This window comes from Phoxinus phoxinus, assembly GCF_949152265.1.
Source record: "Phoxinus phoxinus genome assembly, chromosome: 10".
NCBI lineage: Eukaryota > Metazoa > Chordata > Actinopteri > Cypriniformes > Leuciscidae > Phoxinus > Phoxinus phoxinus.
This window is the reverse complement of record NC_136885.1, coordinates 17,958,563-17,986,530: the sequence shown is the minus strand read 5'-3', so window position 1 is coordinate 17,986,530 and position 27,968 is coordinate 17,958,563. Positions and strand designations below refer to the sequence as shown.

The 27,968-nt window shown below is 38.1% G+C and overlaps 1 protein-coding gene across 1 annotated transcript; it reads left to right on the top strand.

Annotated features, from left to right (window-relative positions):
* Positions 1–2,582: 2,582 nt before the first annotated feature.
* On the top strand, positions 2,583–26,368 carry atp1a3b (ATPase Na+/K+ transporting subunit alpha 3b). Its single transcript, XM_079624762.1, has 22 exons — positions 2,583–2,911; positions 3,003–3,067; positions 15,974–16,090; positions 16,176–16,235; positions 17,238–17,441; positions 17,548–17,661; positions 17,735–17,869; positions 17,953–18,070; positions 18,155–18,423; positions 19,862–20,060; positions 20,156–20,400; positions 20,823–21,015; positions 21,465–21,777; positions 22,027–22,177; positions 22,270–22,438; positions 22,537–22,691; positions 22,820–22,943; positions 23,689–23,834; positions 23,940–24,070; positions 24,154–24,255; positions 25,256–25,347; positions 25,555–26,368. Exons 2-22 carry the CDS (start codon positions 3,062–3,064, stop codon positions 25,581–25,583), a joined length of 3,072 nt encoding a protein of 1,023 aa, XP_079480888.1. The 5' UTR covers positions 2,583–2,911; positions 3,003–3,061; the 3' UTR covers positions 25,584–26,368.
* The last annotated feature ends 1,600 nt before the right edge of the window (positions 26,369–27,968 follow it).

Genomic DNA, 27,968 nt, shown 5'->3' with positions numbered 1-27,968 from the left:
GCTACGCTGCTGCTTCTGCAGAGCAAGTACCAAGACTTGCTACTGCCAATACATTCACAGACGTGCTTCTGCTGCACATATAACATACATGAAATAATCCCCGTTGAAGATCTATACTGGTGGAGCTGGGGAAGGAGGAGGGTTTCTGAAAGTGCGCTGCAGACTGCCAACAGCAAATAATGTCACGTATTTAAATGTTGAGCAGCAAGCTCATTGGCCGCTGATGCCACAGCAACCAATCAGCTACGCTATGTGACCGCTAACAAATTGAGTTCAGGACCTATTAGCCTGTGCTATCTAGAGTTTCATGACATAACTTTGTATCAGTATTATAAATTAATTGAATATTTATACAAAATCATTAAATTATATATTACATTTTTCAATTTTTTTTTAATTGATAGTATGTCCGTTTATATAAATTATCTATATAATAATATTTGATTATACATTTGTGGCTTGCACTTACTAATAATTTGCACTTCTGGTACTGTACACTGTAGCCTACTTGTTAGCCACTGCAAACATTTTAGCATTTACCTCTCCTTTTATTCTGATCCCCATTCTTCACCTCTTTGTGGGGACTTATTCTCCTTAATATTCATTCCTTTTCTCTCTCCTGACTATAGTGGCCACATCAGAGATAGTAATGTAGTAGATTATGAGGGATTCAGTTCTCAAACACACATGCAGCGAATTAGCAGCTATGTTCTCACGCTACTCTGATGTAACTGTCACAGATTAAAATGAGGGTTTATTTGACTGTATCCCTCTCTTCCTCAATCCCCCATTTTCTGAGTCAGCACAATGACTAAGAGATAAGATCACCTGACCACTGTTGCCATGGAGATGGAGATTTTTCCCCCTTCTACTTCTCTCTGCAGCAAGGGGGGGGGGGGGGGGGTTGGATGGTGGGGGGGTGGTGGTTGATGCTTTCAAAGGTTAAAGAAGGATAGAGCATACATGGTGTCAGCCATTTTGGTTTTTCAAAAATTTTGAAAAAACTTTATTAGCAATATGCCACAGACATTGCTGCCTACATTAACTTTGAGGGGCTTTAACTGTGGTATACAATTGATTAAACTATAAACAATGTACCAAATGTGGCCAAAAGCAACTTAGTAGCCTACTACTGCTTTTGGGAAGAAAAGATCAAGCTATACCAACTGATTTACAGCAAATGTAAATGTAGGTCCCGTAGCCAAGTTTAACCAAAGATCAAAAACAGAACAATGTGTCTCCCCTGCATATTATAGAATCACTACTTTCCATTGCAAATCAACCCATTGTCCCTAGGTGTGTGTGCTAGTGCATTTATTCAGAGAAAATGAAGCTAAATGTGTTTATATAAGAGACAATTATTGAATAGTTTTTTATTTCTTCTGTGGATGACATGAGTTATTGTAAAGATTCATGAATCAGAGTACGTTTATCTTACACTTGAAGTCAGGTTATATACCGAGTAGGTAGAAGGGTCTGTAGATGGCGAGTCTGAATATACATACAAATTGTACTGTTCATAAACATGAATTTGTGCAATTTATGTTCTTTATAAGAGACATGAATAAATACTTATAAGGTATATTATACATTGTAAACTTGATCTTTCCAGGGTCACTGACCCATAGGTCACACTTTGATTCTCTTTCTTTCCATCTTCCTTCCTTTCTAATGAACTTGACATGTGTGCTGTTCTGTTTTAATGTGAATTGGTATGCAGCGATTATTCAGTTAACCTGTGCATGGGACTGTACTAAGCTGCATTCAGCTTATAGCATTAAAGTAACAATAATTCAGATTTACAAAGGTATGAACTTAACAAAGATGTTTGGTACAGGAGAGTAAAGGAAAGAGAAGAATATATTGTAATAGAGAGTAACTTGTGTAGTTAAAATAAAGAATAGAAATAGATATTTGCCTCAGGTAAAGCATAGGCATTCTTATATAAAGAAGCTAAATATATAATTTCATTATTCCAGTGTGGAAAAAAAATCTACTACAAAGACATAAACAGAGACATAATGAAGAGACCAAAACTGGTGCATTAAAATCAATCTGATATATATAATTGATTGGATTACAATGAAGCAATCTTATAAAACACTTAAGATGTTATAGTATTAATGTTTGAAAATAACATAGGCCTACAGTTTTTGACACGTTGAACATAGGTAGGTTTAAGGCCTGCTGCAGGCTCGACTATAGCAGCTGTGTTCTCTGACAACAAATGTAGCCTAAAACATGTAATAAAAAACACTGAAAGAAACAATATACCAAACACGTTTACAATACAATAATCATGCAATCACACCGATTATAACTTAGCTTATAAGCCTAGTTAGTCCAATTTATATATATATTTTAAAAAAAAGATTTTCTCAGAGCACACGATGATGCTGTGCGACTTTGGAATTCTGCATTACCGCAGGAGGAGCTTTGTCCGCATGCGATTGGTGTCTTGTATCTGCTCCCTACGCGGTGGTTGGACAGATGATACGTCGATATTAAGGCGTGCGTGCGTCTATTGGCTGAGAGCGTAAATGTGGGCGTTTCTCATGAGGTACTCTTTTATGAGGTCGGTCAGTTGGAGAAGCGCATCTCTCACATCCACCGGCGCTTCTTTTCAGGCGGAGTGGTGCGGCAGCTGGCGGTGTCGCGGAAGGACACCAAATAATATAAGGCAGCAGTGCGGTTTCCTAGTTTCGCCGGCTTTATCGCAACTACCAAGAGCAGTGCACGAGACCGGCATCCCTGCGAAATGCCCTGCCTCGCAGTCAAATTTCATTGGACCATTTAGTTTGTCTGTATTTAATATTTACAAAGTTGTGCAGGTTCATTAACTTAATGTTGCAACGAATAATACCTTAATAACTTGACGTGAAATCTACGCGCATTCGGTCCCTCAGCCGAGGTAAAGCAGTGAAACTAAGTTTTAAACCAAGTATAATTATTCGTCTTTCTTAAGATCCTTTTTGATGACTGACATTCTCTCTTCGTAAAAGGCTGTCACTCTCTCCATCACTCTCATATTACCTGAAGAGAACGGACTGACTGCGCAACCATGGGGGTAAGAACGACATCTCTCTTTTCCTGCATTATAGCAAACAGAAAAGGATAAAAACATTTTTCCCATTTTCTTTACAAAATGTATCATGCATACTTTAAATCGTGAAAAATGCAGCGTCATGTCCTATGCTGTCAGACATAAAGAGGAAGAATGACATTGACTTGTACGTTGATTTCTATACTGCGACACTGATGGAACAGGACGTTCTGTAATCATATACCTTACGAATTATACGCTATAATTTTGAAATTGTTATCAGCCTGTATGAATGGTCAGCATCAGATTCAATAGAACTGCTTTTATAAACTGTTCGAATGCTGTCGTCATTATCAACGGATACGCAGAATCGCAGAAAACGTTTTAGCTGTTATCTTAATTGAAAGCTTGTCGGTGTTTGAATGATAATATCTGGATGGTTATTTTAACCTTGACGAGACAGTGTAATCGGGTTATGCTAGTCAGAGACTTTAAAGGGCAACGCTGCGCAGTGCTGTTTTTGCCTCATGATTGTGTGCTGTCTATCTCTAGGCTACTTATTTATGCTCAAACGTATCTTGTCAGGTTGTTTTACAGGATTTAGGGCTGTTTGGGTACATCTGTGTGGGGGTCCCCCCCTACAGCACCCGATTTAGCTATCCGTCCGTCTGTAGGCTATTACTGACCGCAGCGCGCGACGCCTGTTCTGAACCGTTAATCCGGATGTTCGGAATGTGCATTTGGATCATCTTTATGGACACAACCGGCATTGCTGAGTGTGCTTAAGTGACTGGTGTCCACACAGACGCACAGACACACACACCCCAGAGCCGGTCCATCGCTGAAGTCCACATGCGTCATAATGCGGTTACCGAGAATCTGTATAAAACCGGCTTATTTTCCTGCATCTGTGACATCACCTCGCGCGGGTAATCACTGACAAGGGCAGATTTAATAGATGCAGTTCTGAATAATCACTCGAAAGGTCGAATTTGAATTGCGGCTAATGGAGAATCGCCCAAGTAGCCTATACAGTGTGTAACTGCGGTGGGGTGAAACGAATGTCAGACTGAGTTGCGCAATTTTCCTCATCGCCAGCGTGGTTTTTATCATGTTTAATTCGAAATGACGTGGAGAGTAAAAGCTAGGTGCATAGCGCAGTGAGAACGCCGGTGTTGAGCAGCTGAGGATGTGCGTAGTTTATAGCTGTTGCCAGGGACACAGACAGATCTGCTAAAGCTGTTAACGCAGAATACTTAGCAACATCGCAGAACTGAATGTCACGGACGCGCTGCAGTGAATGCGTCAAAACTGACGACTAGCGGTGTAAGAGCAGGGCAAAATGATTGCGCACCCAGTTTTGTCGAGGATTAATCTGAGCGCGTGTGGGTGAGTTTAGCTGGTTAAATGGGGTGGAAGGTAGGTATACGGGCACAGTTTTTTAAAGATTGATAGCGGTTTGTTTAACGTCGATGAGGCGTGCCGTGCAGTTTGCTGTCGCAGTGATGCTCGTGGCGATGCACCACCATCAGCATCCCAGCTGTTTTATTCCCTATAGGCCGCTTTCTGCGTCAAACACGAGGCGGAGCCACGCGAGTGGAAATTCCCGGTAGCGGCCTTTGATAGGCACGAGATGCGGATACGGAAAGCGAATAGATTAAATGAAGAAGTGACATTCATTGCGGTCGTGTTCAAATGTGCTCTTAAAGGGACAGTTCATTCAAAAATAAAAATGTTGTCATCACATCCTCATGTGGTTTCAAGTTAGGCAGAATGTTAGTTTTAAACACCATTTACTTTGATACATACACACACACACACACACACACACACACACACACACACACACACACACATATATATATATATATATATAGCCTATATTATATATATATATAAGAAGTGAAAGTGAATGGTGGCTGAGCAACACGTGATTAAATAATTGGTGAACTGTCACTTCATCACCAGAATGTGTTTCCACAATCACAATATTACAATACATTACAATTATTTATTATAAAATAAATAATTGTGTAAAATATATATTATTAATTTATTTAATTGGCAAATAAATAATTTACCTAATAAATAGCCTAGTTAAATTAGTTTCTTGCTATTTGGAAAGATCAACTAGGCCTATGCTTTATAGGGACACAAATACCAAGAAGAATGTCACAGCTTATTAAAATATGAATCAACTTGTTTGCATGTAGCTAGTATAACATGGATTTAAAATGTTCATGAGTAAGTCTATAATGAATATTAATTACTGGCAACGTAAACCAATTAAAAATATTGTTTCATTAAGCTAAGAAAGATAGAGACGAGAATACAACTGGTGGAATTCCAGTATGTACATTTCCTCTTCAGACACATGATGATGCACCAGTAAGTATGTAGTGTAGCCTATACACACTGCAGGTGAGTGCCTGGGGGAGGGGAGGGGTTGCGCTGCAGCAGGGAGGGGGAGGAACACAGATCCTGTTACATGTAATTATCCTGGCTGAGTTTCCAGAGTGTTTGTGGGCCGGGTTACCTGGTGGGCCGGGTACAGATGGTACAGATAACGAGTGACCAAGGATGAGGACACAGAGGTGTCCGTAATGTGGAACAATAATGCAATGATGAATACAATTTTGCAATATATATATACATATAAAATGTACCTATAGGCCTACACTCTAAACAAAAATGGTGCTAAATAGCACTAAAAGTGGTTCATTGGCTTGTAATCATAGGGGAACCACTTTAAGTGCCATATAGCACCTCACCTTTTTTAAATGGTGCTATGTAGAACCATAAGAGCACCTTAACCACCCTAAAGAACCGCTGAAGAACCAAACTGGGCTTAACAGGTTCTTAAAATGGCAGTGGTGCTATATAGCACCATAAGCACTGCAAAGAACCCCTGAAGAACCACTTTTTTTTATCAATTATACTTTAAATATGTATATTATTTATTATTATATAATTTTATATATATATATATATATATACATATATATACATATAAAATTTACCTATAGGCCTATATATATAAGTTAAATTATATAAATTAATTAATTAAAATACTTATATCAATTATACTTTAAATATTTATATTATTTATTATTATATAATTTTACTTATATATATAGGCCTATAGGTAAATTTTATAAGTAAAATTATATAATAATAATAATTAATATAAATATTTAAAGTATAATTGATATAAGTATTTTAAGTAATTCATTTTTCATTTATCCTAGATATAGATAGATTGTGTTCTAAATTTGATAGTGCATTTATACATACATAACTAATCAACAACTAATCTGTGTATGCCCTCTGAGCTAACATCCTGTATGTATCCGGATGTTCATGTTTCACCTTGTATTGAGCACATAAGTAAATAGAGCATTTCATAGCTGCTTTTGTACTGATATATGACTCTTTACTATTGATATGACAGATAGACTTCAATGGATCAATGTTATTGGACCATAATTAGGGGTATAAATGATTTGTTGTTGTCGGGAGTTAAAGATGAAGTGTGTCATTTTTACTTTTTGTTTAAAAAAAATTTGTCAGCTTAAAAGTGGCTTACTGATAGTTGTATCTGCACAAAATGACAGCTTTAAGTGGGTTGGATTGGATCTGTTAGGTCTCATTATCACATTCTGTCCACGGGACGTCTGTTAGTGGAGCGAATACTCAAGGTCAGATTACCCTCTCCTCGTCTTTCCCCAGTGTTGATGTAGCGTAACTGCCCCTTAGGTCGGTCAGAGCTGCTGTGATGCCGCTCCACCGGTGGGAACATGCATGGAGCGCCTGGTTCAGGTTCCACATCCACAGCACATCATTTATTAATGTAATCCTTTGTTGGTAGAGGAGCTGAGAAAGAACAGTCCATTCTGATGGAAGGAATTCTGTGGCACAGCTGACCATCGGCTCTTATTTTAACTAGAGCTGTAATGAGCAATCAGTGTCAGACATCAGAGAGCATGTAACTTAAGTACTGAGGAGAAGAGAAACTGTGTGTGTGCAGTATGTCTGTGTGAAGACAGAATAAAGAAAGGAATCCTCAGACAACCCTTTTGAGACGTGAAGCATCTGTGTGTCCTGCTGCGACTGTAATTTGGGGCAGTGATTTATTGTTCCAATCAAGAACATGCACACAGATGCCCCACACTCTGGCAAAGCTGATTCGCTCAGTGGATGAAGTATAGACAGATGGAAGGATAGAATAATGGATAGAGAAGAACAGGAGGGGTGGGGGGTATAGAGGTAATACTTTAACAAGAAGGATTACAGTTTTTTTTTTTTAAGTGAAATGAACTGAAATTATATTGCAACAACTCCCCCTCTTTTCTATTTTTTATTTTCTCTTTTAAATGTGTGTGTATGTGTGTGTGCATGGGGTTACATGACTATGGGTAAAGGAATTACATTTTCTCATAATTGGAATTATTTAATCTCATTATTCTTAATTGATTAATGATGTTTCTTAATTTTCACATTGGTCTAAATCAGTGATTCTCAACCTTTTTTGTTTTTGATCTATTGTCAAAAACAGCATTCAGAGGCTGGTACTTCGTTCTGGTACTTCTGCTATAATGACAAAGCAATTGAAACGTTTTTATTTACAGAAACTAGCAGAAAAAAAGAACTATAATTAAATCATTAAATTCCATAATTTACCTGCCTTCATCATGTTTTCCTGGTGGATTATACATTAAAGACTTTATTTGTGATTCATCGTCTTCATTGTGTGCTTATACAAGCCAAACGTGACAGAAGACCAGACCCAAGAAAAGGATTAATATTTTTGCTGCGTTTTTAGTTTTAGTTTCATTCCCCTCACAATGTACCTGCCCGCCGTACAACTCCTGTGCTGGGAGAAGCTGGACCGTTCGCTGGAGGACCATACAAGGGAGTTTTTCGATCTGGTGTGCCTTACACACTACTCTGACTGCATGCTCTGCATTTTTTTACCGTGCTATCCTCAGTCTCAGTCTAAGGCACACCTGTCAGCAAAAGGATTTCGCCTCTTATGTGGTGTGGGTAAGGGTGAATAGTGAATCAGAGTTCACCATCGACCCCGAGGAGGACCCTAAACACTACCCCACTGTGTGGACATGATGCCAGAGTCCATCGCAGACGGAGAGTCAGCACCTGCCGCGATGGAAAAGCCAGCTCAAGAAGAAGCGAATGAGCAAACCATCGCCCCGGATTCTAAATCTCACAACGCTCCTGACCAGGTGTGTGAGCCGGCAACATCATGTGCCCCCGAGGAAGTTATTGAGGAGTATGAGGGTATGGAGAGGAGCGCCGCCCACCCTCCCGCCACAGAGAGAGTCGCTGCAAGGCCAAAGTTTGTTGGAATTTGGAGAGGATGAGCCTCTAACTCCCGCTGATCCCACCCAGCCCTGCGCCCCGCTGCCTCTTTAAAATTCAGCCAGGGCCTCTGCCCAGTCTTTGCAGTCGTCCATCAGCTCTCGGCTCCTCTTCTGTCTCCTCTCTGTGACGTGTATCCACCTCGGGCCTTCCGTTATCCAGATCCTCCTGGGCGAGTGGATCTTCTAGCTCCGCCTCCAGCCGCTAATTCTGTCACTTCACCTCGGCTCGTCGCCCTGACTCCTCTGCCTTGGCTCCTTCTTCCCTCTGCTCCACCAGGGACCATCGGCCTTACGGCTCCACCGGGCTCCCTGGTAACCCGGTTCCACCTCAGGGGTTCATCGCTGCAGATCCGTTGCTTGGTTCCATCTGCTCTTCGTCTGTGCCTAGGGCTCCACCACCACCGGCAAGGAGATCTCCGACATTTCTCTTCCCTCCCTCGATTCGCGGTGGGACATCATCCTGGCTGGACTCTGGCTCCTGCTCCGGGCTCCTCCAACCATCATCGACACCGATCATCGATCTCTCCTTCTGCCATGTTCCCTGGTGACCCATCCTCCTCCAGAGCCTCCTCCCTCAATTGGATTGTCAACACCAGGTTGCACCTTTCCAGGAGGGGGCTCAATGTTAGTTTAGTTTTTCTTGCTGCCTGAGTTCTTTATTAGTTTCTATGGTTACTCATTTGATTAGTCATTTTGTTCAGCTGCTGCTTAATTAGTTTCCTTTCTTTGTTCCCTGTATGTAAGTTTACTTGTTTAATTTGTTAGTTGTCTGGTCTCGTCCATGTACGTGTTGTTCCTATTTATCAGCCATCATCTGTGTTTTCCTGGAGGATTATATATTAAAGACTTTATTTGTGATTCATCTTCTTCATTGTGTGCTTATATACAACCCGAACATGTGTAGAGCTTGACATAACTAGAAAAATGTATATTGATTTTAAAAATGTTTTTGAATTTTTAAAATTTTTATTTATTTATTTATTTTTTAAATTTTTGAAAGGTTTTGCCATGACTTTTCCAGGTCGAGAAATCACATTTTTAAAATTCCCTCATTTCCCCAACCAGGTTCAAAGCAAGGTTATTTTCGTAAACGAAAACTGAAACTAAGACTAAAACTATTGGTCAAAAAGCATTTTCGTAAAATGAAATAAAATAGAAATTTCAACAAAAATGAGAAACTTAAACTAAACTAAACTAACAACAGTTACTGAAAAAATAACTGAAATAAAATAATAATTAGCAAAAATAAATAATCGTTATTAATAAGCTCTTATCCTGTAGCTACCGGAAAACCATTAATGACACTGAAATGTATAGGACATTTTAAAATGATATTAAAATAAAAACTAATTTAAAAATGCAAAACTATAATACCCTTGGTTCCAAGACCTTGAAAATAACAGTTGATGAGAGAGCAAATAATTTTTTGTAATTGTTTTAGCATATTTTAAACCTAGTTTTGTCTTATTTTAAATCCTTCTAAGCATACACAAGTTTCTCCACATAAGGAAATTAAACATATACAATAAACAATTAATTTACATACAATCTAATTATCATATAAATTCCCAGTTTCTAGGTACACATATTTTGTTTATGTCTGGTAATTGCTTCAGTAAACTCCACAGAGTGAGTGGCTCTTTTGTTTTGTGATGGAGGCGATTCAGGGGGAGCTAATCCCAGTTTGCCTGTAATCAGATTATTTAATCTCTACTTTAAAGCCCAGAGCCCAGACCTAGCCTGGTCTACATCTCACGGCAAAACAGATGGTACATCAAGTTCACTTACACGCGCACTCATTCAATCATAATCTGGATGAAGTGTTCAGTGTTATCTGCTCTTGAACAAGCACTTCATGACTCACCCCAGAGTCGCGCACACAAATACACCCCCTTATGCCAGATCTAAAAGGCCTTATACTGGATGTATCGACATGTGTAAAAGTAAAACACTCTTAGTAATATATCACACACACTGAAAAACAGTCCTCTATAAGGGCAGTATTAATGTGTCTACTGCCATAACAGGTTTTAACACTTTTTGTACATCTTTGCCGCTTGGAGATATTCATCAATAGCTGGACAGAGAAGATCTGACAGGGATTCCCAGAACATCTTCCCTAGATACAAGTATAAGCTAGATACAAGTAGATTGTAGAACACCCCAAGTTGTTTCTACTGCCGTTTTTTAGATAGATGGAAAACTAAATGACTATACTAAAGTGAGATGAGCTCCTTATGCTAGAGAAAAAGGAGAAAGGAGTGATCTTGCTGGCAGATGTGCTTCTTCATGCTCTGTGAGCATCAGACTGGCCTGGCCATTCCACTGGCTCTGTATAGTGCCACATTTTAGAGACGCTTATATAATGCATAATCTTAATATTTAAATGGTGTAAAATGTGCAATTATTTCTATTGAGGGGTGTTAACTGATGCTATTTAATAACTTCAGATGGTCTGATGGTTTCATCATGGCTGCAAGTTGCATGCTGTTAAAAATGTTTGGGTTGGTAAGAGGACTTACTGTATACTTACCAAGGCCACATTTATTTGGTCAAGAATACAATAAAAAATTATATTGTGAAATATTACCATTCAAAACAACCGTTTTGTATAGTAATTTATTCCAATACTGTAATTTTTACCAATTCCAATCATTTTCAGCATCATTATTCCAGTCTTCAGTGTCACATGATCTGACAGCATTATAAATATCTTTACTGTCACTTTTGATCAATTAAATGCGTCACTGCTAAATAAATTGCTATATTAATTTCTTTCCAAAAAGATTTGAAGTGACCATTCAGTGCTTTGATAAAGTGCAATAGGACAAGTCCGTATGTGCACATCTCTGTATTACTGTGGATTAAGGAATTTGTGTAAAAAAATATTGCGAGAACATAAAATCAGTCCTCTCACTCTAAAAGCTTTTAAGGACAGGATGACACACAGACCCTGGAGAATCTGTGCTATAAACACAAACATTCATGAAGGCTGCAGTCCCCTGGCAAACTCCAGCAGAGGTTTGCTCTTCCCAGAGGGGAGGTTTGCTTTGTTTTTCACAGACTGGCTTGCATTGTCATAATCAGAAAGTCAAACTCAAGGAGAAACAAGAGGCTTTTTACAAATCTTTTCAAGGCCCCTTGTCAATCTTGACTAATATCACTTCCTGTTTCGACAGTTTTGCTGAGTTGGTCTGACAAAAATAAAAAAATTAAGTTGCCTGGAGAAAATCTTAATTTTTGTCTCTTTTACTCCAGTGCTTCTCAACCTTTTTGACTCCAAGGCCTCCTATTGTCCACAACAATATTTAAAGGCGACATTACATTTTTTTTTTCAGTTTGTGATTTACTGGATAAAGTTTTTTTAAGTAGTTTTTTTTTATTACAATTTAACATTATTTTAGAGTAAATTAAATAAATGAACTAAATATCTTGATTTTGGTTGTTTTCTGTATTTTAGTGTTTTGTCTTATTTTAAGTAATTTTAAGTCACCTTGAGGCCCCCTCGGAAGTTAGCTGAGGCCCCCAGTGGGCATTGGCCCCCTAATTGAGAGAACCACTGTTTTAGTCTATGTTTATTTGCTTGAGGCTAACATCTGTATGCTATTGTTGTATTTGGAAAAATTAACTTTTACCAGATAAACACATTTACAACTTACATTCATTCTCCTCTAGGAAAATGGATCACTGCACAGATTTTGGCCAAATTTAATTATCTCTAGAATAAAGGATCTCAATCTTTTTGACTTCAACCCCCCACTCCCCCGAACTCCTTCATTGTCCACAACAATATTTATATCCCACTCACAATTTTTACCCCATATAATATTTTAGGGCTTGGCATATCTAGAAAGATGTAAATCCATTATAAAAAATAACCAAATATCCTGTTTTTAGTTGTTTTAGCTTATTTTAATGCTTGTTTTGACTTATTTGAAATAGGGTCCCTAGTGGGCCCGGGCCCCTGGTTGAGAACTGCTGGTAATTTATAATGGAATCATTATAAATTATAAATATCACCTGCAACAATAGAAAATATGAAAGGAAAGAAAAATAATAAAATAATTAATCAAAACTTTCTCTCTTTTGCAAAGTCTACCTCAGTCAATTTGCCCAAACTTATGTAGGATATATAAGTCCCTGGGCTCCTCAACCACACACTTTTTTTAGACTCTTTAGTAAGTCTTACTCTTTAGAATGTGATGCAGACTGAATGAGTGCATCAGTTTCAAGAGCATCAATAATTTGTGAGAAGAGTTCAGAGGACAGACCTCATGCAGCACCAGAGACTGTGTGTAGGTGTGTGTGTGTGTTCTGAATCAGTAGAAACGTCAGTGTGTTGGCGTGTAATTCCAGCCCATCAGCTCTAGTTCTCTCACAGAGCAGCAGGGGCGTCGGACTGGGGGTAAAACCAGTACTGATTACCAGGGCCCCAAGGACAGAGAGGGCCCTTGAAAAGTCTGGAATATATTTTATTTGGAACATGGGGGCCCATCAGGACTGGATATACATAGGGCCCGGGATCTTGTGCTACGCCCCTGCAGAGCAGTACTGTATGTTTTTCTCACACAGTTGGTAACTTTATCAGCACAATTATATCAGGATTTAGATCACCACTGTTACCGCTTAATGACACACACCTCAGACTTCCAACAACATTTATCTCGGAGGAAAATGTACTATATTTTTGACTGATAAAACTGATATTTTTCACAATAAGCCAACAAAACATGAAAAAATATGAGGACAAATAAGTCAATTTAAATTATTGAATCATTAAATTAAGCACATTTTATAAACAGCATATTGAAACAATTTTTTAAAAAATATTTTCAGGCATCTTCCATTAGCCGGTGTGGCAAAAAGTTAGTTTTGGACCCTGATCTTCCTCATTTTCTCAGACCCTCTGTCGTCTGACAGTGAATCTCTCAACATGAGCTTAACTCAAAGTAAATATTATCTGATATCTTTTCAAAATTGCATCAGGGTTGTCTGTGAGAGAACGAGAGAGATCTTCTCCGATTTCCTCTCTGTTCTTTTGCCGCAGTGCAGGTATCATTGCAGATGTACATCACACACACACACACACGCACACACACACACACACACATCAAAAGACGCACATCTATCATAAAAACATAAAATATATAGCATAAAAGTGTAACCTATTTCATAGTCATTTTTTTGTTGTTGCTTTTTGAATCTATTTCCCTCTGTACACCGCTCTCATTCTGTTTTTTCCAACTCTCATTTCTTTCATCGTTCCCTTTGTTCTTTGTGTGTATTCAGCTGTTTTTGATCAATTTTGTAGAAATGAAAGATGACCTGTTTGTATGTTTGCAGTGTTTCCATGTGTGTGTCATCAGCTTTCACACTTTTAGCCTTTACCAAGTCAAAAAAAAAAAAAAACTACTATAGAGTGACAAGATGTTTCATCTGCAAGATTAGTGTGAGCTGATAGGGGTAATCCTCACTTTCTATCCACTTAATTATTTAGTGGTGTCACCTACCGCACATGCACTCGCTTTTGTCACAGGATCTGTGGCGTTGGTGTGTGTGTGCTGTGCAGGTTGGTTAGAAGGTCGCCGTTGCGTGTGTGTGTGTGTGTCCGGTTGGGTTTGGGCAGGTGGTGTCGTGCTGAGAGTCATCAGACATTAAATGTAGCCGCTGACGGTGACACGCTCTCACACCGAGAGAGCAGCAGGTCAATATCTAATTACCCCACAGGAAGTGGCAAATATTCCTCTATCTCTCCCGTGTTCTCTCTGCTAATCTCTATCTCTTTGGATATCTCACTTAGTCCGCCAGCTTTCTGTCAGTCCCCACCCCCGCATGCTCCTCTCTCTTTCCATCTGTCTCCTGTTCTGTTTCTCCTCTTTATCCATCCATCTTCATCTGTCACATTCTCATTCTTTTTTAATAGGTATCATCACCTGGCCGCATGCTTGAGTCTGCGCCTTTCAGTCTAAACCTGGCATGTCAGCTGACCATAAACATGCAGATATAAACCTCAGTCAAATGTCGTGCTTTGTTTGGCTGTGTTTTACGTCACTGTTTGAATTTGCAAGGTTAATCAAAAGAGATAGGTCTGGTTCGGATTTCTCTTAAGACCTCAATAGTTTCTGATTGTCCTGAATTTTTGGTATTTCCCTGGCAATATTTTGGCAAAACAAAAATTATATAAAATAATACTTTTTTTATTTAAAAATAAATAAAAATGTTAGATTAATGGTAATATAAAAATATAGTTAAAAAATATTTTTGTAAAAAATGTTACTATATTTTTTATACAGTTATATGGGGTTCTATTATAGTAAATAATAGATAGATAGATAGATAGATAGATAGATAGATAGATAGATAGATAGATAGATAGATAGATAGATAGATAGATAGATAGTTATATAGATAGTTATATATATAGTAAAATATAATACATATATATATATATATATATATATATATATAGTTATATATATTGTAAAATATAGTTATATATATTGTAAAAAAAATCTATATACAATTAAAAAATATATTAACAACGCTATATTTTACATTTGCACAGATATATTGTGTAGTTTTGATCATACTCTCATAATTCATGAATTGGCCTGGTTCTTTCCATATATTGACCAGCAGGGGGCTCTACTCATCCAGAACATCATGTGAGAGTGCAGGGTCTTGCCCATACGTCTTGCCTCAGTAATTTCCTGGAAGGGAATTCGCTCTTCAAATATCAACAGTGCTACACGAATAGTATTTTACTCCCTAGAGGAAGACATGCTGGTAGTTCTGGAAGCTCAGTATTGATCAGCCTTTGTGGACAGATGATACACGGTTTCCCGCTTTAATGATGACAAAAATAGCACCACCTGAGAGTCTCACGGGAGCCATCTTGGCTCTGTGCTCCGTGCTGCGGTATCATAGGATTACACAAGCAGCCAACAGAAGCAGAGGATTTACAGTACACAGTGAATAATGATAGTAGGCCTACAATGAAAGGTCAAAATCTGTCCATGACAGAATAATTATATAGAGGTGATATATTTTTAATTAGATAAAAAATAATCAGCCTGTTAAAGGGAAAACAATAAACTGGAATACCTCTCCTGAAATTTGATCTCTGACTTCATTTAGATAAAGAACAAAGTGTAAAGAATCGGATTTACGTTGTTTTGAAGCTCATGAACCCCACGTTTTAGACTTTCATCTCACTGTGATCTGAAACAGACACATATTCAATCTAATCAGAGTGTTTTTGACGAAAGAGTCGTGTCTCTGTGTGATGTCACACTGTTAATGTGAACGACAGCAAGGAGGGAAGATTCTTTCAGCAAATTAAATGAGCTTTATTTGACCTCTTTGAGGTGACCACACCGTAAAGAGAGCAAGATGTTTGTGTTTAGTCACCTCTCATGATCCACCATCTACCAGACAAATGTTCAAACCAAAATCAAAATATGTGTTAAGAGTAAATTACTTGAAATTATCTTCATTATGATCTTGGTGTTGATTAACTGATTATTTTCTCTTTCTATCATTTTTGTTTTAGTATGGACGGTCGGATAGTTACCGCGTGGCCACCACGCAAGATAAAGATGAAAAAAGTTCCCCAAAGAAGAAAAAGGGAGCAAAAGATCTTGATGAACTGAAGAAAGAAGTTCCCCTGGTAAGAGTCCCATTAGAAAAGTAGCGTGTTTGTAGCCATTTTGCCTTTTACTTGGTTAAATGTCCCTTTTTAACTTCCATTTCAGACGGAACACAAGATGTCAATTGAGGAAGTATGCCGGAAATTTCAGACAGACATTGTTCAGGTAAACTCACACATTATTTAGTGTTGTCTAAAACCATTCCATGTTAGCTAAATTTACCCTTTTATAATTACAAAGCCAATGTGTGTAATTGATGTTAAAATATTATAATAGTGCAGGAAATACTCACTTTAGTTTAATTTTATGAACACATCATTGGTCTGGGGAATGACTGTTGTGTTGTGATGCAGCTTTACCGGGATAAACAGGAAAATAATGATTCAATGATGCAGTTCACTTCTGCTGTAAAGCAGCTCCTAAAAGAAAATAGTGTCATTGTTCAGCAGAGGTCAGTTCAGTGTTGATTTAGCTCCGCTCAACAACTGTAAAGATCATCAACGTAATGATGTCAGAGCTGCTTGTTTTCAAACTTTTTAATTAACAGAAACTAGTAGTGTCAATAGATGACGCTTGATGATTGAAGACGTTTAATTAACTGTATGTTCTTCAATAAAAACAAGTTATTTGCGTAAAGAAATTTCCGGAACTGATTGTTGGAATTTTAAGTTAGATAATTTAAAATAAGTATTTATTTATTAAATATATACATTTTACATTTTTAAAATGTAATTAAACAAACAAATTTAATAGCACATAATTTGTCTTAGGAATGACTGTTGTGCTGCACATCTCATTATAGACCACTAGGGAGCACCATACTCTGTATAATACATTGGTGTATTATACACCCATGTATTATACAGAGTATGGTGCTCCCTAGTGGTCAATAATACATTGGTGTTAGTTTATTTATTTAATATTACTTTATATTTTTTTGATAAATGAACAAATAAAAATAAATTTTTAATAATTTCAAGTCATCTTGTAGTCTTCTTGGAAGATTACTGAGGAGGTCCCCTGATTGACAACCCTTGCTTTAACAGACCCTTAGTAGTACACAGCATACATGAAATGTTCACACTTTGAGTTCTTAAAATAAAACTGAATGTGTATTAATAGTAACTTTTGCTATGACTAATTTTTACAATGCTCTCTCTGCAAAAGGGTTTAACTAATGCAAAGGCCAGAGACTATCTGGTGCGAGACGGGCCAAATGCTCTGACCCCGCCGCCCACAACACCTGAGTGGATTAAATTCTGCCGTCAGCTGTTTGGAGGTTTCTCCATCTTGCTGTGGACCGGAGCCATTCTCTGCTTCCTGGCCTATGCCATTCAGGCTGCCACCGAAGACGAGCCGGCTGGAGATAATGTGCGTATGCAGCACATGCCAGCACCCTGCCACATATGCCTTTTCAGGGAATCTGCATTAAATATGAATATGATAACTGAATGTGTCTTCTCTGGTCTCCTCTCAGTTGTACCTGGGAATCGTGTTGTCTGCTGTGGTCATCATCACTGGCTGCTTCTCCTACTTCCAAGAGGCAAAGAGCTCCAAGATCATGGAGTCCTTTAAAAACATGGTGCCACAGGTACATTCCATGCAAATTTAAAAGACACAGAAACACAGAGAAACAGTGAGTTGAAACGACACTCTGTCCACAGCAAGCGTTAGTGATCCGCGAAGGAGAGAAGATGCAGATCAACGCTGAGGAAGTGGTAGCAGGTGACCTGGTGGAGGTCAAAGGTGGAGACCGAATCCCAGCTGACCTCAGAATCGTCTCTGCTCATGGCTGCAAGGTACGTGGTTTATAAACCTCCGTCATTTGTCAAGAATCTGTGAAACCTGTGGTGCGACCTAGTGTGTCTGACATCATTCGTAGGTGGATAACTCCTCCCTCACCGGCGAATCAGAACCTCAGACAAGATCACCTGACTGCACTCATGACAACCCTCTGGAAACCCGCAACGTCGCTTTCTTCTCCACTAACTGTGTGGAAGGTACGGGATTCACTACAGTGTTGAACTGGTCTATCTACATAAACGTCAAGTTCAGAAGTGTGACTTTTTCTCTTTTACTGTTAGGCACTGCTCGTGGTATTGTGGTCTGCACTGGTGACCGCACCGTGATGGGCCGCATCGCCACGCTGACCTCAGGACTGGAGACAGGGAAAACCCCCATCGCCAAGGAGATCGAGCACTTTATTCACATCATCACAGGCGTGGCTGTCTTCTTGGGACTGTCTTTCTTCGTTCTGTCAATCATTTTGGGATACTCCTGGCTGGAGGCCGTCATTTTCCTCATCGGAATCATCGTCGCTAATGTGCCTGAGGGTCTGCTGGCTACTGTCACTGTGAGCACATGCAGTCGTCTAAGCATTCGAATTCTGTTCAGAGGGTTGGGAGCCAAGAATCAAAAATATACAGTGCAACCAGTGTAGTCCGATTCCGAAGTGAATGACTCTTATGAACCTGTTATTTTTAGTCAATCAAAACATTCACCATGACCAGGTTGTACAATTTCTGTACAAATTACTCTATGAACCCTTTTAGTGAATCAAAAAGCTTATCCAGGTTAATCCGATTCCCAAGCCAACGACTCTCATAAGTTATAACCCGGTTCTTTTTAGTGCATCAAAACACAATGGATTTATAATAGTGCTGTCAATAGATTGCCATTTCTAATTGCGATTAATCGCATATCGTGAAATTAAGCATATATCATGTATCTTGTTTGACACGTTTATTTTGTCATAATTTGCTATATCCAGCAAAGCAAACTATCAGATTGAAGGGTGATTCTCACAAAACTGTTTTCTGCTAGCGTTTTCCAAGGTAAATTTCCAAAAAAAGGACACTTGGAGACTCCAAAATGTCCAAAAGATTTATGAACACCAAAGCACACAAAGAAAAAACATTACAGAACAAAACATTTCAGAATTCAGTGTAACAGCAAAGAGCTTTTTTACTTTTTACACATCAAGTTGCGATACTGAACAGGGCCACATGAAGATGGCAAAAACGGGGTTGACCTGACTGCATATGCCTACTACAGTAGACTGATCCATTCAGAATTACTAAACACAGCAACATAAACTGACAGAGCTGTTGTTTTAAAGCTAAACATACACTGGATGGAATGAATAATTCACTGAAAACTGGCCACGTGTCACTGTTCTCTGACATATGCAGTCAGGTTAGGTTTTTTTTACACTAGCGCTGTTTTGTACTAATTGTTTTAATGCATTCACTCTATGGATAATTGGACTGAAAACTTTCCCCGGAGTTTAGCTGCTTAAAATGATCTGATTGCAAACAGAGACGCAAAATCGGGTTAGAATAGAAATGTCCACCTGCCAAGGTTACAGGTGCTTGAGGCATTGTAGATGCGCAGTGTGATAAACTCCTGACTCCCAAGATCATCTAAATCACGTTAATGACGCAATTCCGTGTGCTTCATTCATTTATTTGCGTTATTTGCATTAAATTATTTTAACATGCCAAGGATTTTGAATTAATCGCATATTTTAACATTGTCAGCCCTAATTTATGACAGTTATTGGATTGCATTTATACAGCATCTAAAAAAGGCTCTGAAAAGTCAGTAAAAAAAAGTATATTAACACCTTTTGCAATAATTGTTTTAAATGTATTTATTAAAATAATAAATTCATCCTAATCATTTGGCAATCAAATTAAAAAAACAATATTCCTTCCTAAACAAATTGCAATGCATTTTAAATACCTTAATGTAATTGATTTAATGTCTCTCTATTGTCTCTTTAATCTCAGGTGTGTCTCACTCTGACGGCTAAGCGTATGGCTAAGAAGAACTGCCTGGTTAAGAATCTCGAAGCTGTAGAGACACTAGGATCCACCTCAACTATCTGCTCGGACAAGACTGGAACATTGACCCAGAATCGAATGACTGTCGCACACATGTGGTTCGACAACCAGATCCACGAAGCCGATACCACTGAGGATCAGTCTGGTTTGTTCCTTTCTTCTTACGCGGAGACCGATGATGATTTTGTCTTTATGACACCAATTCTTCTTTTCAGAGTCTAAGTTGGTCTTTCTTTGCAGGTGCTTCATTTGATAAGAGCTCCGTGACATGGGTGTCTCTGGCCCGTGTGGCAGCGCTGTGTAACAGGGCTCAGTTTAAGGCAGGACAAGATACTTTGCCCATCCTAAAGAGGGACGTGGCAGGTGATGCTTCTGAGTCCGCCTTGCTTAAGTGTATCGAGCTGTCCTGTGGCTCAGTCAGGAGTATGAGAGATAGGAACAAGAAAGTAGCCGAAATCCCATTCAACTCTACCAACAAATATCAGGTTTGTCATCAGTTATTGATTTTCAAAAGCAAACAGCAAACATCAACTTGAGTTAGGATCAGTGGAAGAGTTGAGCTTCAACAACCAACCAATAGCATTTCAACACTCCATAAAATACGCCACGTTAACTTCAAGTCTATTAAACTTGCCTGTGTACTGGAAATATTGTCATTCTTATGAAAATGTTTTAAATATTGTTGATTCCTATAAATCGTCTGCTAAATTACTTCATGTAAATGCTAAATCACGTTATTTGGGTCAAGTGTGGATAATAAAGTGTCTGGAGCAGCTCTGCAGCATGTCAAAAATAGAAATATGAGCTTAGTCATGTAACCCTAAAACTGAAAGTACCAGATATGAAAACAGTGACTAGCATTACCACCAACAATCTCCTCTTATCCATCTTTTCCATATTTCCCCAGCTGTCCATCCATGAGACAGAAGACCCCAACGATAACCGCTACCTGTTGGTGATGAAGGGGGCGCCAGAGCGCATCCTAGACCGTTGTTCCACCATAATGCTGCAGGGTAAAGAGCAGCCCATGGACGAGGAGTTGAAGGAGGCCTTCCAAAATGCCTACCTGGAGCTTGGAGGACTTGGAGAGAGAGTGCTGGGTGAGTAATATATGGTATGATTACACAGCACTCTGGAATAATCATCTCTGATTGGTCAATCACAGCATTCTTGGTAAAATATTTTGCATAATGACCGCTAAACTGTATTGATTGTTGTTCCTTTTCTACACTTTGATAGCACTCTAGTCATCTTTCTTCATTAAAATATTTAATTTCAATGTACTTATTTATTCGGTCAGTGGCTATGTAATAAGGAGGAAAATTTACAGATAATTGTATGGTTGTATAAAATAACCGCCGTCAAATTGAGTTTACAGTTTATAAAAGTATAACACTACTGGTCAAAAATGTGAAATAAATATATAGATTTTTTTGCCATCAGTGGAATAAATAAAATATATTATAGAAAACAATATTACTGTTGTTTATTATAGTATAAAATAATATACTATAATAAACTATTGTGTAACCTTGTCTCCTTTCCACAGGATTCTGCCATATCTTAATGCCCGAGGACCAGTACCCAAAAGGCTTCGCCTTTGACGCAGATGATGTAAATTTCCAGACAGACAACCTTTGCTTTGTGGGACTGATGTCCATGATCGACCCGCCCCGCGCTGCCGTGCCTGACGCTGTAGGAAAGTGCCGTTCTGCGGGAATCAAGGTCATCATGGTGACAGGAGATCACCCCATCACTGCCAAGGCCATTGCTAAGGGTGTGGGCATCATCTCAGAGGGTAACGAGACTGTGGAGGACATCGCTGCCCGTCTCAACATCCCCGTCAGTCAAGTCAATCCCAGGTAAAGCCGGGACCAGCACTGTAAATGTACACAGCACCTCAACATGCTTTAAAGGTGTGGTCGCATTAGCAGAATTAAAAAAAAAAAGGATCCATTCTGATCGGTAAAGCACAGCTTACACAGAAATCACTTTCAAATCCAGCAGTATGACTTGATCGCCCTCGTGCAAAATTCCTGATCAAGTGGATTACTTTTGAAATTATTAGTATAGTAGTGTATTTATTTGTGTTTTTTATTTGTGTGTTTTAGGGATGCCAAAGCTTGTGTGATTCATGGAACAGATCTGAAGGACTATTCTCAGGAGCAAATAGATGAAGTTCTGCGGAACCACACTGAGATTGTGTTTGCCAGGACGTCTCCTCAGCAAAAACTCATCATTGTAGAGGGTTGCCAGCGACAGGTAAATGCATATACTTGTATTCAATACGGTTTATGATCTTTTGTCATTTCAATAATGTCCTGATTTGACCTTTCAATCTTTCTGTCACTCAGGGGGCCATCGTGGCGGTAACAGGCGATGGTGTGAATGACTCTCCAGCCCTGAAAAAGGCTGACATCGGTGTCGCTATGGGCATTTCAGGGTCTGATGTGTCTAAACAGGCCGCTGACATGATTCTACTAGATGATAACTTTGCCTCAATTGTCACTGGAGTAGAAGAAGGTGAGTAAGACAATAAGGAGACTAGTGAATTGGAGTGCATGGGAGGACAGGACTGATGTTGTCAAACGGGATGTGTAAATCCATCTCTCCCCTTGCAGGCCGACTCATCTTTGACAATTTGAAGAAGTCTATTGCGTACACCCTGACTAGCAACATCCCTGAGATCACCCCCTTCCTGTTCTTCATTATCGTCAATATCCCTCTGCCACTGGGCACCATCACCATCCTCTGTATCGACCTGGGAACTGACATGGTAAGCACTTACCTCTTTTTACACTCTCACACTCGATATTCAGCCTTCTTACAGACACCTATATACACACAAACATGAATCAAATGTTTACCCACACACACAAATCTACTTTCTCTCTACCTCCATAGGTACCTGCTATTTCTCTAGCTTATGAGGCTGCTGAGAGTGACATCATGAAGAGGCAGCCCAGGAACCCTCAGAGAGACAAACTTGTGAACGAGCGTCTCATCAGCATTGCTTACGGACAAATTGGTTAGTCTTGTACTACTTTGAAACTGTAGCTTTTACTTCAGCTTTTACTTTTTTTAAAGATCTAAAAAACTACAGTCAAGGTGCCCTTTTGGGAATGTAGTCATCTGTGCTACAAGCTTCTAATATTAGGGTTCCCGTGGTCATGGAAAACCCGGAAGTAAAAATGTGAGTTACAGGCCTGGAAATGTCATGGTAATTAACAAAAATATATTCTGAAATATGAAAATAGTTTTTGTTTCTTGTTCTGCTCTAGATATTTAATTATCCATCTAGAAATTGCTCTTTTTGAGTGCACTTTCTATAAAATTATCGATTTGTTATCAAGTTATCGTGACAGAAAGGACATGGAAAATATATATACACAGACATATATACAGTATATATATATATATATATATGGAGTCGTGGCATTTTTTGAAAGAAGTCTCTAATGTCCACCAATTTGTTTGTTTTTTTAAATCTCACTGACCCCAAATTTTTAAACACTAGTAGTGTATATATCAGTTAGGCAATGCATTATTAACCATTATACATTTGAACAGATGTATTTACAGATTTATTTTAGTACCAAAAATAAAAATAGAAAATATGACAAACAGCAATAAAACAGCATCATATTGTTTTGTAAAATGATTTGAATGCATGTTTGTTATTATTACTTTATATTATTTTCTCAAAAGAGAAACACAAATTGTGTAGGCAACTGTGCAGAAGAAGTAAGCATATGTTGTGTATGTGTGTGTAGGTATGATCCAGGCTTTGGGTGGTTTCTTCGCCTACTTTGTGATTTTGGCTGAGAATGGCTTCCTGCCCTCACAGCTGGTGGGTATCAGACTCAACTGGGACGATCGCTCGCTAAATGACCTGGAGGACAGTTACGGACAGCAGTGGGTGAGTATTTTGTGTTTTATTATGTTGCGACATCATAAGTGTTTAAACGTCATACAAGTCTCAGAGGTCCCTGCATGTATATGATGTTGTGTTCGTGTTCCACAGACATACGAGCAGAGGAAGATTGTTGAGTTCACATGTCACACAGCGTTCTTTGTCAGTATTGTGGTTGTACAATGGGCTGATGTCATCATCTGCAAGACCAGGCGTAACTCAGTATTCCAGCAGGGCATGAAGTGAGTTCAGGAAGCTTGTGTGCAGGAAGTTTGAGTTTGTATTCATTAGAACATTTGATGTAACTGTGCTTGTCCTTTTACAGGAATAAGATTCTGATCTTTGGGCTGTTTGAAGAAACAGCTCTCGCTGCATTCCTCTCATACTGCCCGGGCATGGATGTGGCCCTCAGGATGTACCCGCTCAAGTGAGTTTAACACACACATGCGCAAATTCATACGTGGAAATCATTTTACATACACACATCCAATTCTACCTTTGGTTCTCTCAAAGACCAGTGTGCTTATCTCCAAAGGAGAACGTTTATTTCAATTTGTATTGTATTAAGCAAGGAAGTATTGTATTCACACAATACAATAAAGTGACAGTGGCAGTAAAGGATTTAAAATAAATGCACTCTGTACAATCCTCTGTACAGGATTCATGAAAGAATCCTGGAAAAAAAATGTATCACAGTTGCCACAAAAATATACTAAAACAAAAAACAGTTTTTAACATGGATAATAATAAGAAATTGTTCTTGATCATCAAATCATCATATTAGAATGATTTTTGAAGGATCATGTGACATAATAATATACTAGACTAATAAAGGCTGCTGAAAATACAGCTTTGCCATCACAAGAAAAATAAATGTATGACCATTTACTGTCATCTCATGTTTCCTGAATACCGGCCATAAACATTCATGAATGCAATATGAAAATGAACATTCAATGCATTGATTATGGATTTAATAATAATATGAAAACTTTAAACATATATTAAAATGGTTATTATTATTCACAATGTATTATACATTAATTTCTTATTCAGAATACAATTATTGAATTATTTCAATCAATTATTGAATGTAAAATCTTGTTTTAGTCAATATGCCAATATGGTGGAAACTGTCCTTTCAAAAAAATATATATAATTTTGAATCTTACCAAAACAATCTAATCTAACTTAAACGGATTCAGATTTAATAATTCATTTCATTAGTAAAGAATCTACTTTAATTATTAGGTTGATAATGAATACACATGTGAAATATATCGCATGACCTTAAATATCGCATACTACATACTGTATACAAATGTTAAAATTTCAATTTCTGCTACATGAAGTGTATGTATATGCTATTTATAAGTATTCTGCCATTTATAATGGTCTCTCTCCTCATTTGTCTCTCTCATCCTTAGGCCGAGCTGGTGGTTCTGCGCTTTCCCATACAGTTTCTTAATCTTTGTGTATGATGAGGTGCGAAAGCTTCTCCTGCGCCGGAACCCCGGTGGTACGTGTTCCTCTCTACTGCCTCAAAGACACACACTCAGAATTACACACTTCTTATGAGTATGTCTTGTATAAAGTCCCTGAATCGGGTCATTAAGGGTCTTTGTTTGAATTAGGGATACAATTAAACACTATTAAATTAAGAATTATGAATGAAAACGTCAGAATTTCTCAAAGTGATTCCCTCTCTTTTTGTCTTTTTTTGCAGGATGGGTGGAAAGGGAGACATACTATTGATCAACAAATCTTCTTTATTCACATTCCTACATCTTCCATTTTGTTCTACTACTTCTCTACCCAACCGAGATGCACAACCATTCTCTCCCGCCCTCCTTTCAAAGAGACAACAGCTTTAAGCCAATAGCACGTCTCCCCCCAAAGAGGAAACCACAAAGCACCATCCAGACTCTCGCCCCACATCCCCCCCATTTCCTATAATACTCTTTGCATGTATTTTCACACGGCTGTGTACATAAAGTCTGCTATATATCTAAAACAGGCAGCTGCATAATCATTATGTAGATTCGAAAGGAGCTTTTGATGCTAAAAAAAGGGAGTATGTACGCTCGCCTATTAAAAAAAGTCCGTCCCTCCTCCGATCCTTTACATCCATGCCTTTTCCCTCGACCTGTCCTCCAGTCACACACGGATACACAGATCACACAAAACCTTGTCGGATCCCAATGCACACACTAGACTCCGTTTAACATAGTAACTTTCACTATTTCATTAATACTTTTGCTTCTTAGGACATTTCATGATCTTTAATCTCTATCGGAGGTGGTTCGGCGGATTTGAATTTTGATTTCTGTTTTTTAATCTCTACTTTCGTTTGATTGACATTGGCATCCTCTCTCACTCTCATTGACGTTCGCTCTCTTGTCTTTGTTTGTGTGCTTGTTTGTCCGCTACAATAACCCTGAATGTTCCAATACACTCTCAATCTCCGTGTTTTAGGGAAAATGTAAAAAAAATACCACATTCTGATTAAAGAAATGAAGTAAAATCTTGGAAAATAGAAACACTGAAAAACCGTCAAAATGATTCTCTTGTATGTTTTAACTCATATGACTGAAACACACAGGCAGATTCCTATCAGGTTTTGCACAGAAAACTAGTATGATGTTGAACAGCGTCTATGGAATAAAATCCACTGCCGTCACGGACCTAAACACACCAGGTTTTATTGTTTCCCAGTTAAACTTGCTGTTTTGGCAAATTAACTGGTGAAGGTAGATGTCAATGTTTATCTGTCATATCAACTTAAACCATTTGTTCTCCGAATATCTCACTTGGGAAACAAATTTGATCCAAACTTCACAATTGAGCCTGGTGTGTGCTGGCTCCACCGCTGGTTTGTCAGAAGATGCCATCGATATGAAGCAGTATTGGGTCACGTGGTCTGTATGTGCGTGAGTGTCTGCGTGTGTGTGTTTGAAGAGGGAAAATGAGTGCGCTGCTGTGGTCGGCCATTGGCTGTTCATATGACAGACACGTGGATGTTGAGATAAAGACAAAAGGACAAAACTGATAGAATCATGCATATGAAAGGTCAAATCCAATAAAACATCTAGTACATTTAATACTACAAAGTGATGCCAGACTCTTCATTTTCACATTTCTTACTGCTTCAAATATCTAACTAAACTATCTTTTCACGTTTGTGTGTGTGAGTGTGAGAGAGAGATAACTTCAAGAATATAATATGAGATGTAATATGAGTTAAACAAGCTATTAAAAATGACTAAAAAGAATGAAAACAAAATATAAAAATGAAACCTATTTCAATATTATTCATTATATCATAGTATATATAAATAATACTAAATTAACACTACTAAATGCAGATAATAAAATAGTATTTTTAAACCTTGTTTTTTTTACATTGGACATAAGTCTAATCTCATATTTCTTTACTGATATTTTATTTTACCATGAGTAGTTGTGTTCCTGGTTTTTGATAATGAGGGCATATAATGCAACCCATATACACATCTCCTGGACTACCGAGAGACAAATGAATACTTCAATGATGATATCCGCAACAAACGGTTTAAACGTTTTTTTTCAAAGGTTTAACCCTATTTATTTTTTCTATTCTGTGAGAGGTCATTTTAATAGCTCACAAAACACTTACGTATCAGTTTATTAATAATTTGTCTTTTCCTAGGTTTATCAGAACTGATACTAAATAAAATATTAAAACAACTTTATAGAGTGCATTCCTTTTTATTTTATTATGTTTTTCAATATTATATTATATTTTCCTATAACATTCATCCAGTTGTTCTTTGTGATAACCTTCTGCTTAAGGTTATTGATTAAATAAGAATAACATGAAAAATATATATATATTTAAATTAATAAAAAATTTTTTTTTTTTACACGTATATCATTTTGGTTACTTGGGAGCTCAATCATGAACATATTCGAAATCAACAAAATACACCAACATTAGCCACAATTTGATCTATTTCTCTCAATGATTGCAAACAAGACTGTCTTCTTCAGCCACAGAAGAGTGACTGAAATCTGCTGACCATAGCATTCATCATACATTTGTCACTGCAAAATACTGACTTGCAAAACTGGGCTGCCCAACACACAGACATCCATAATGTC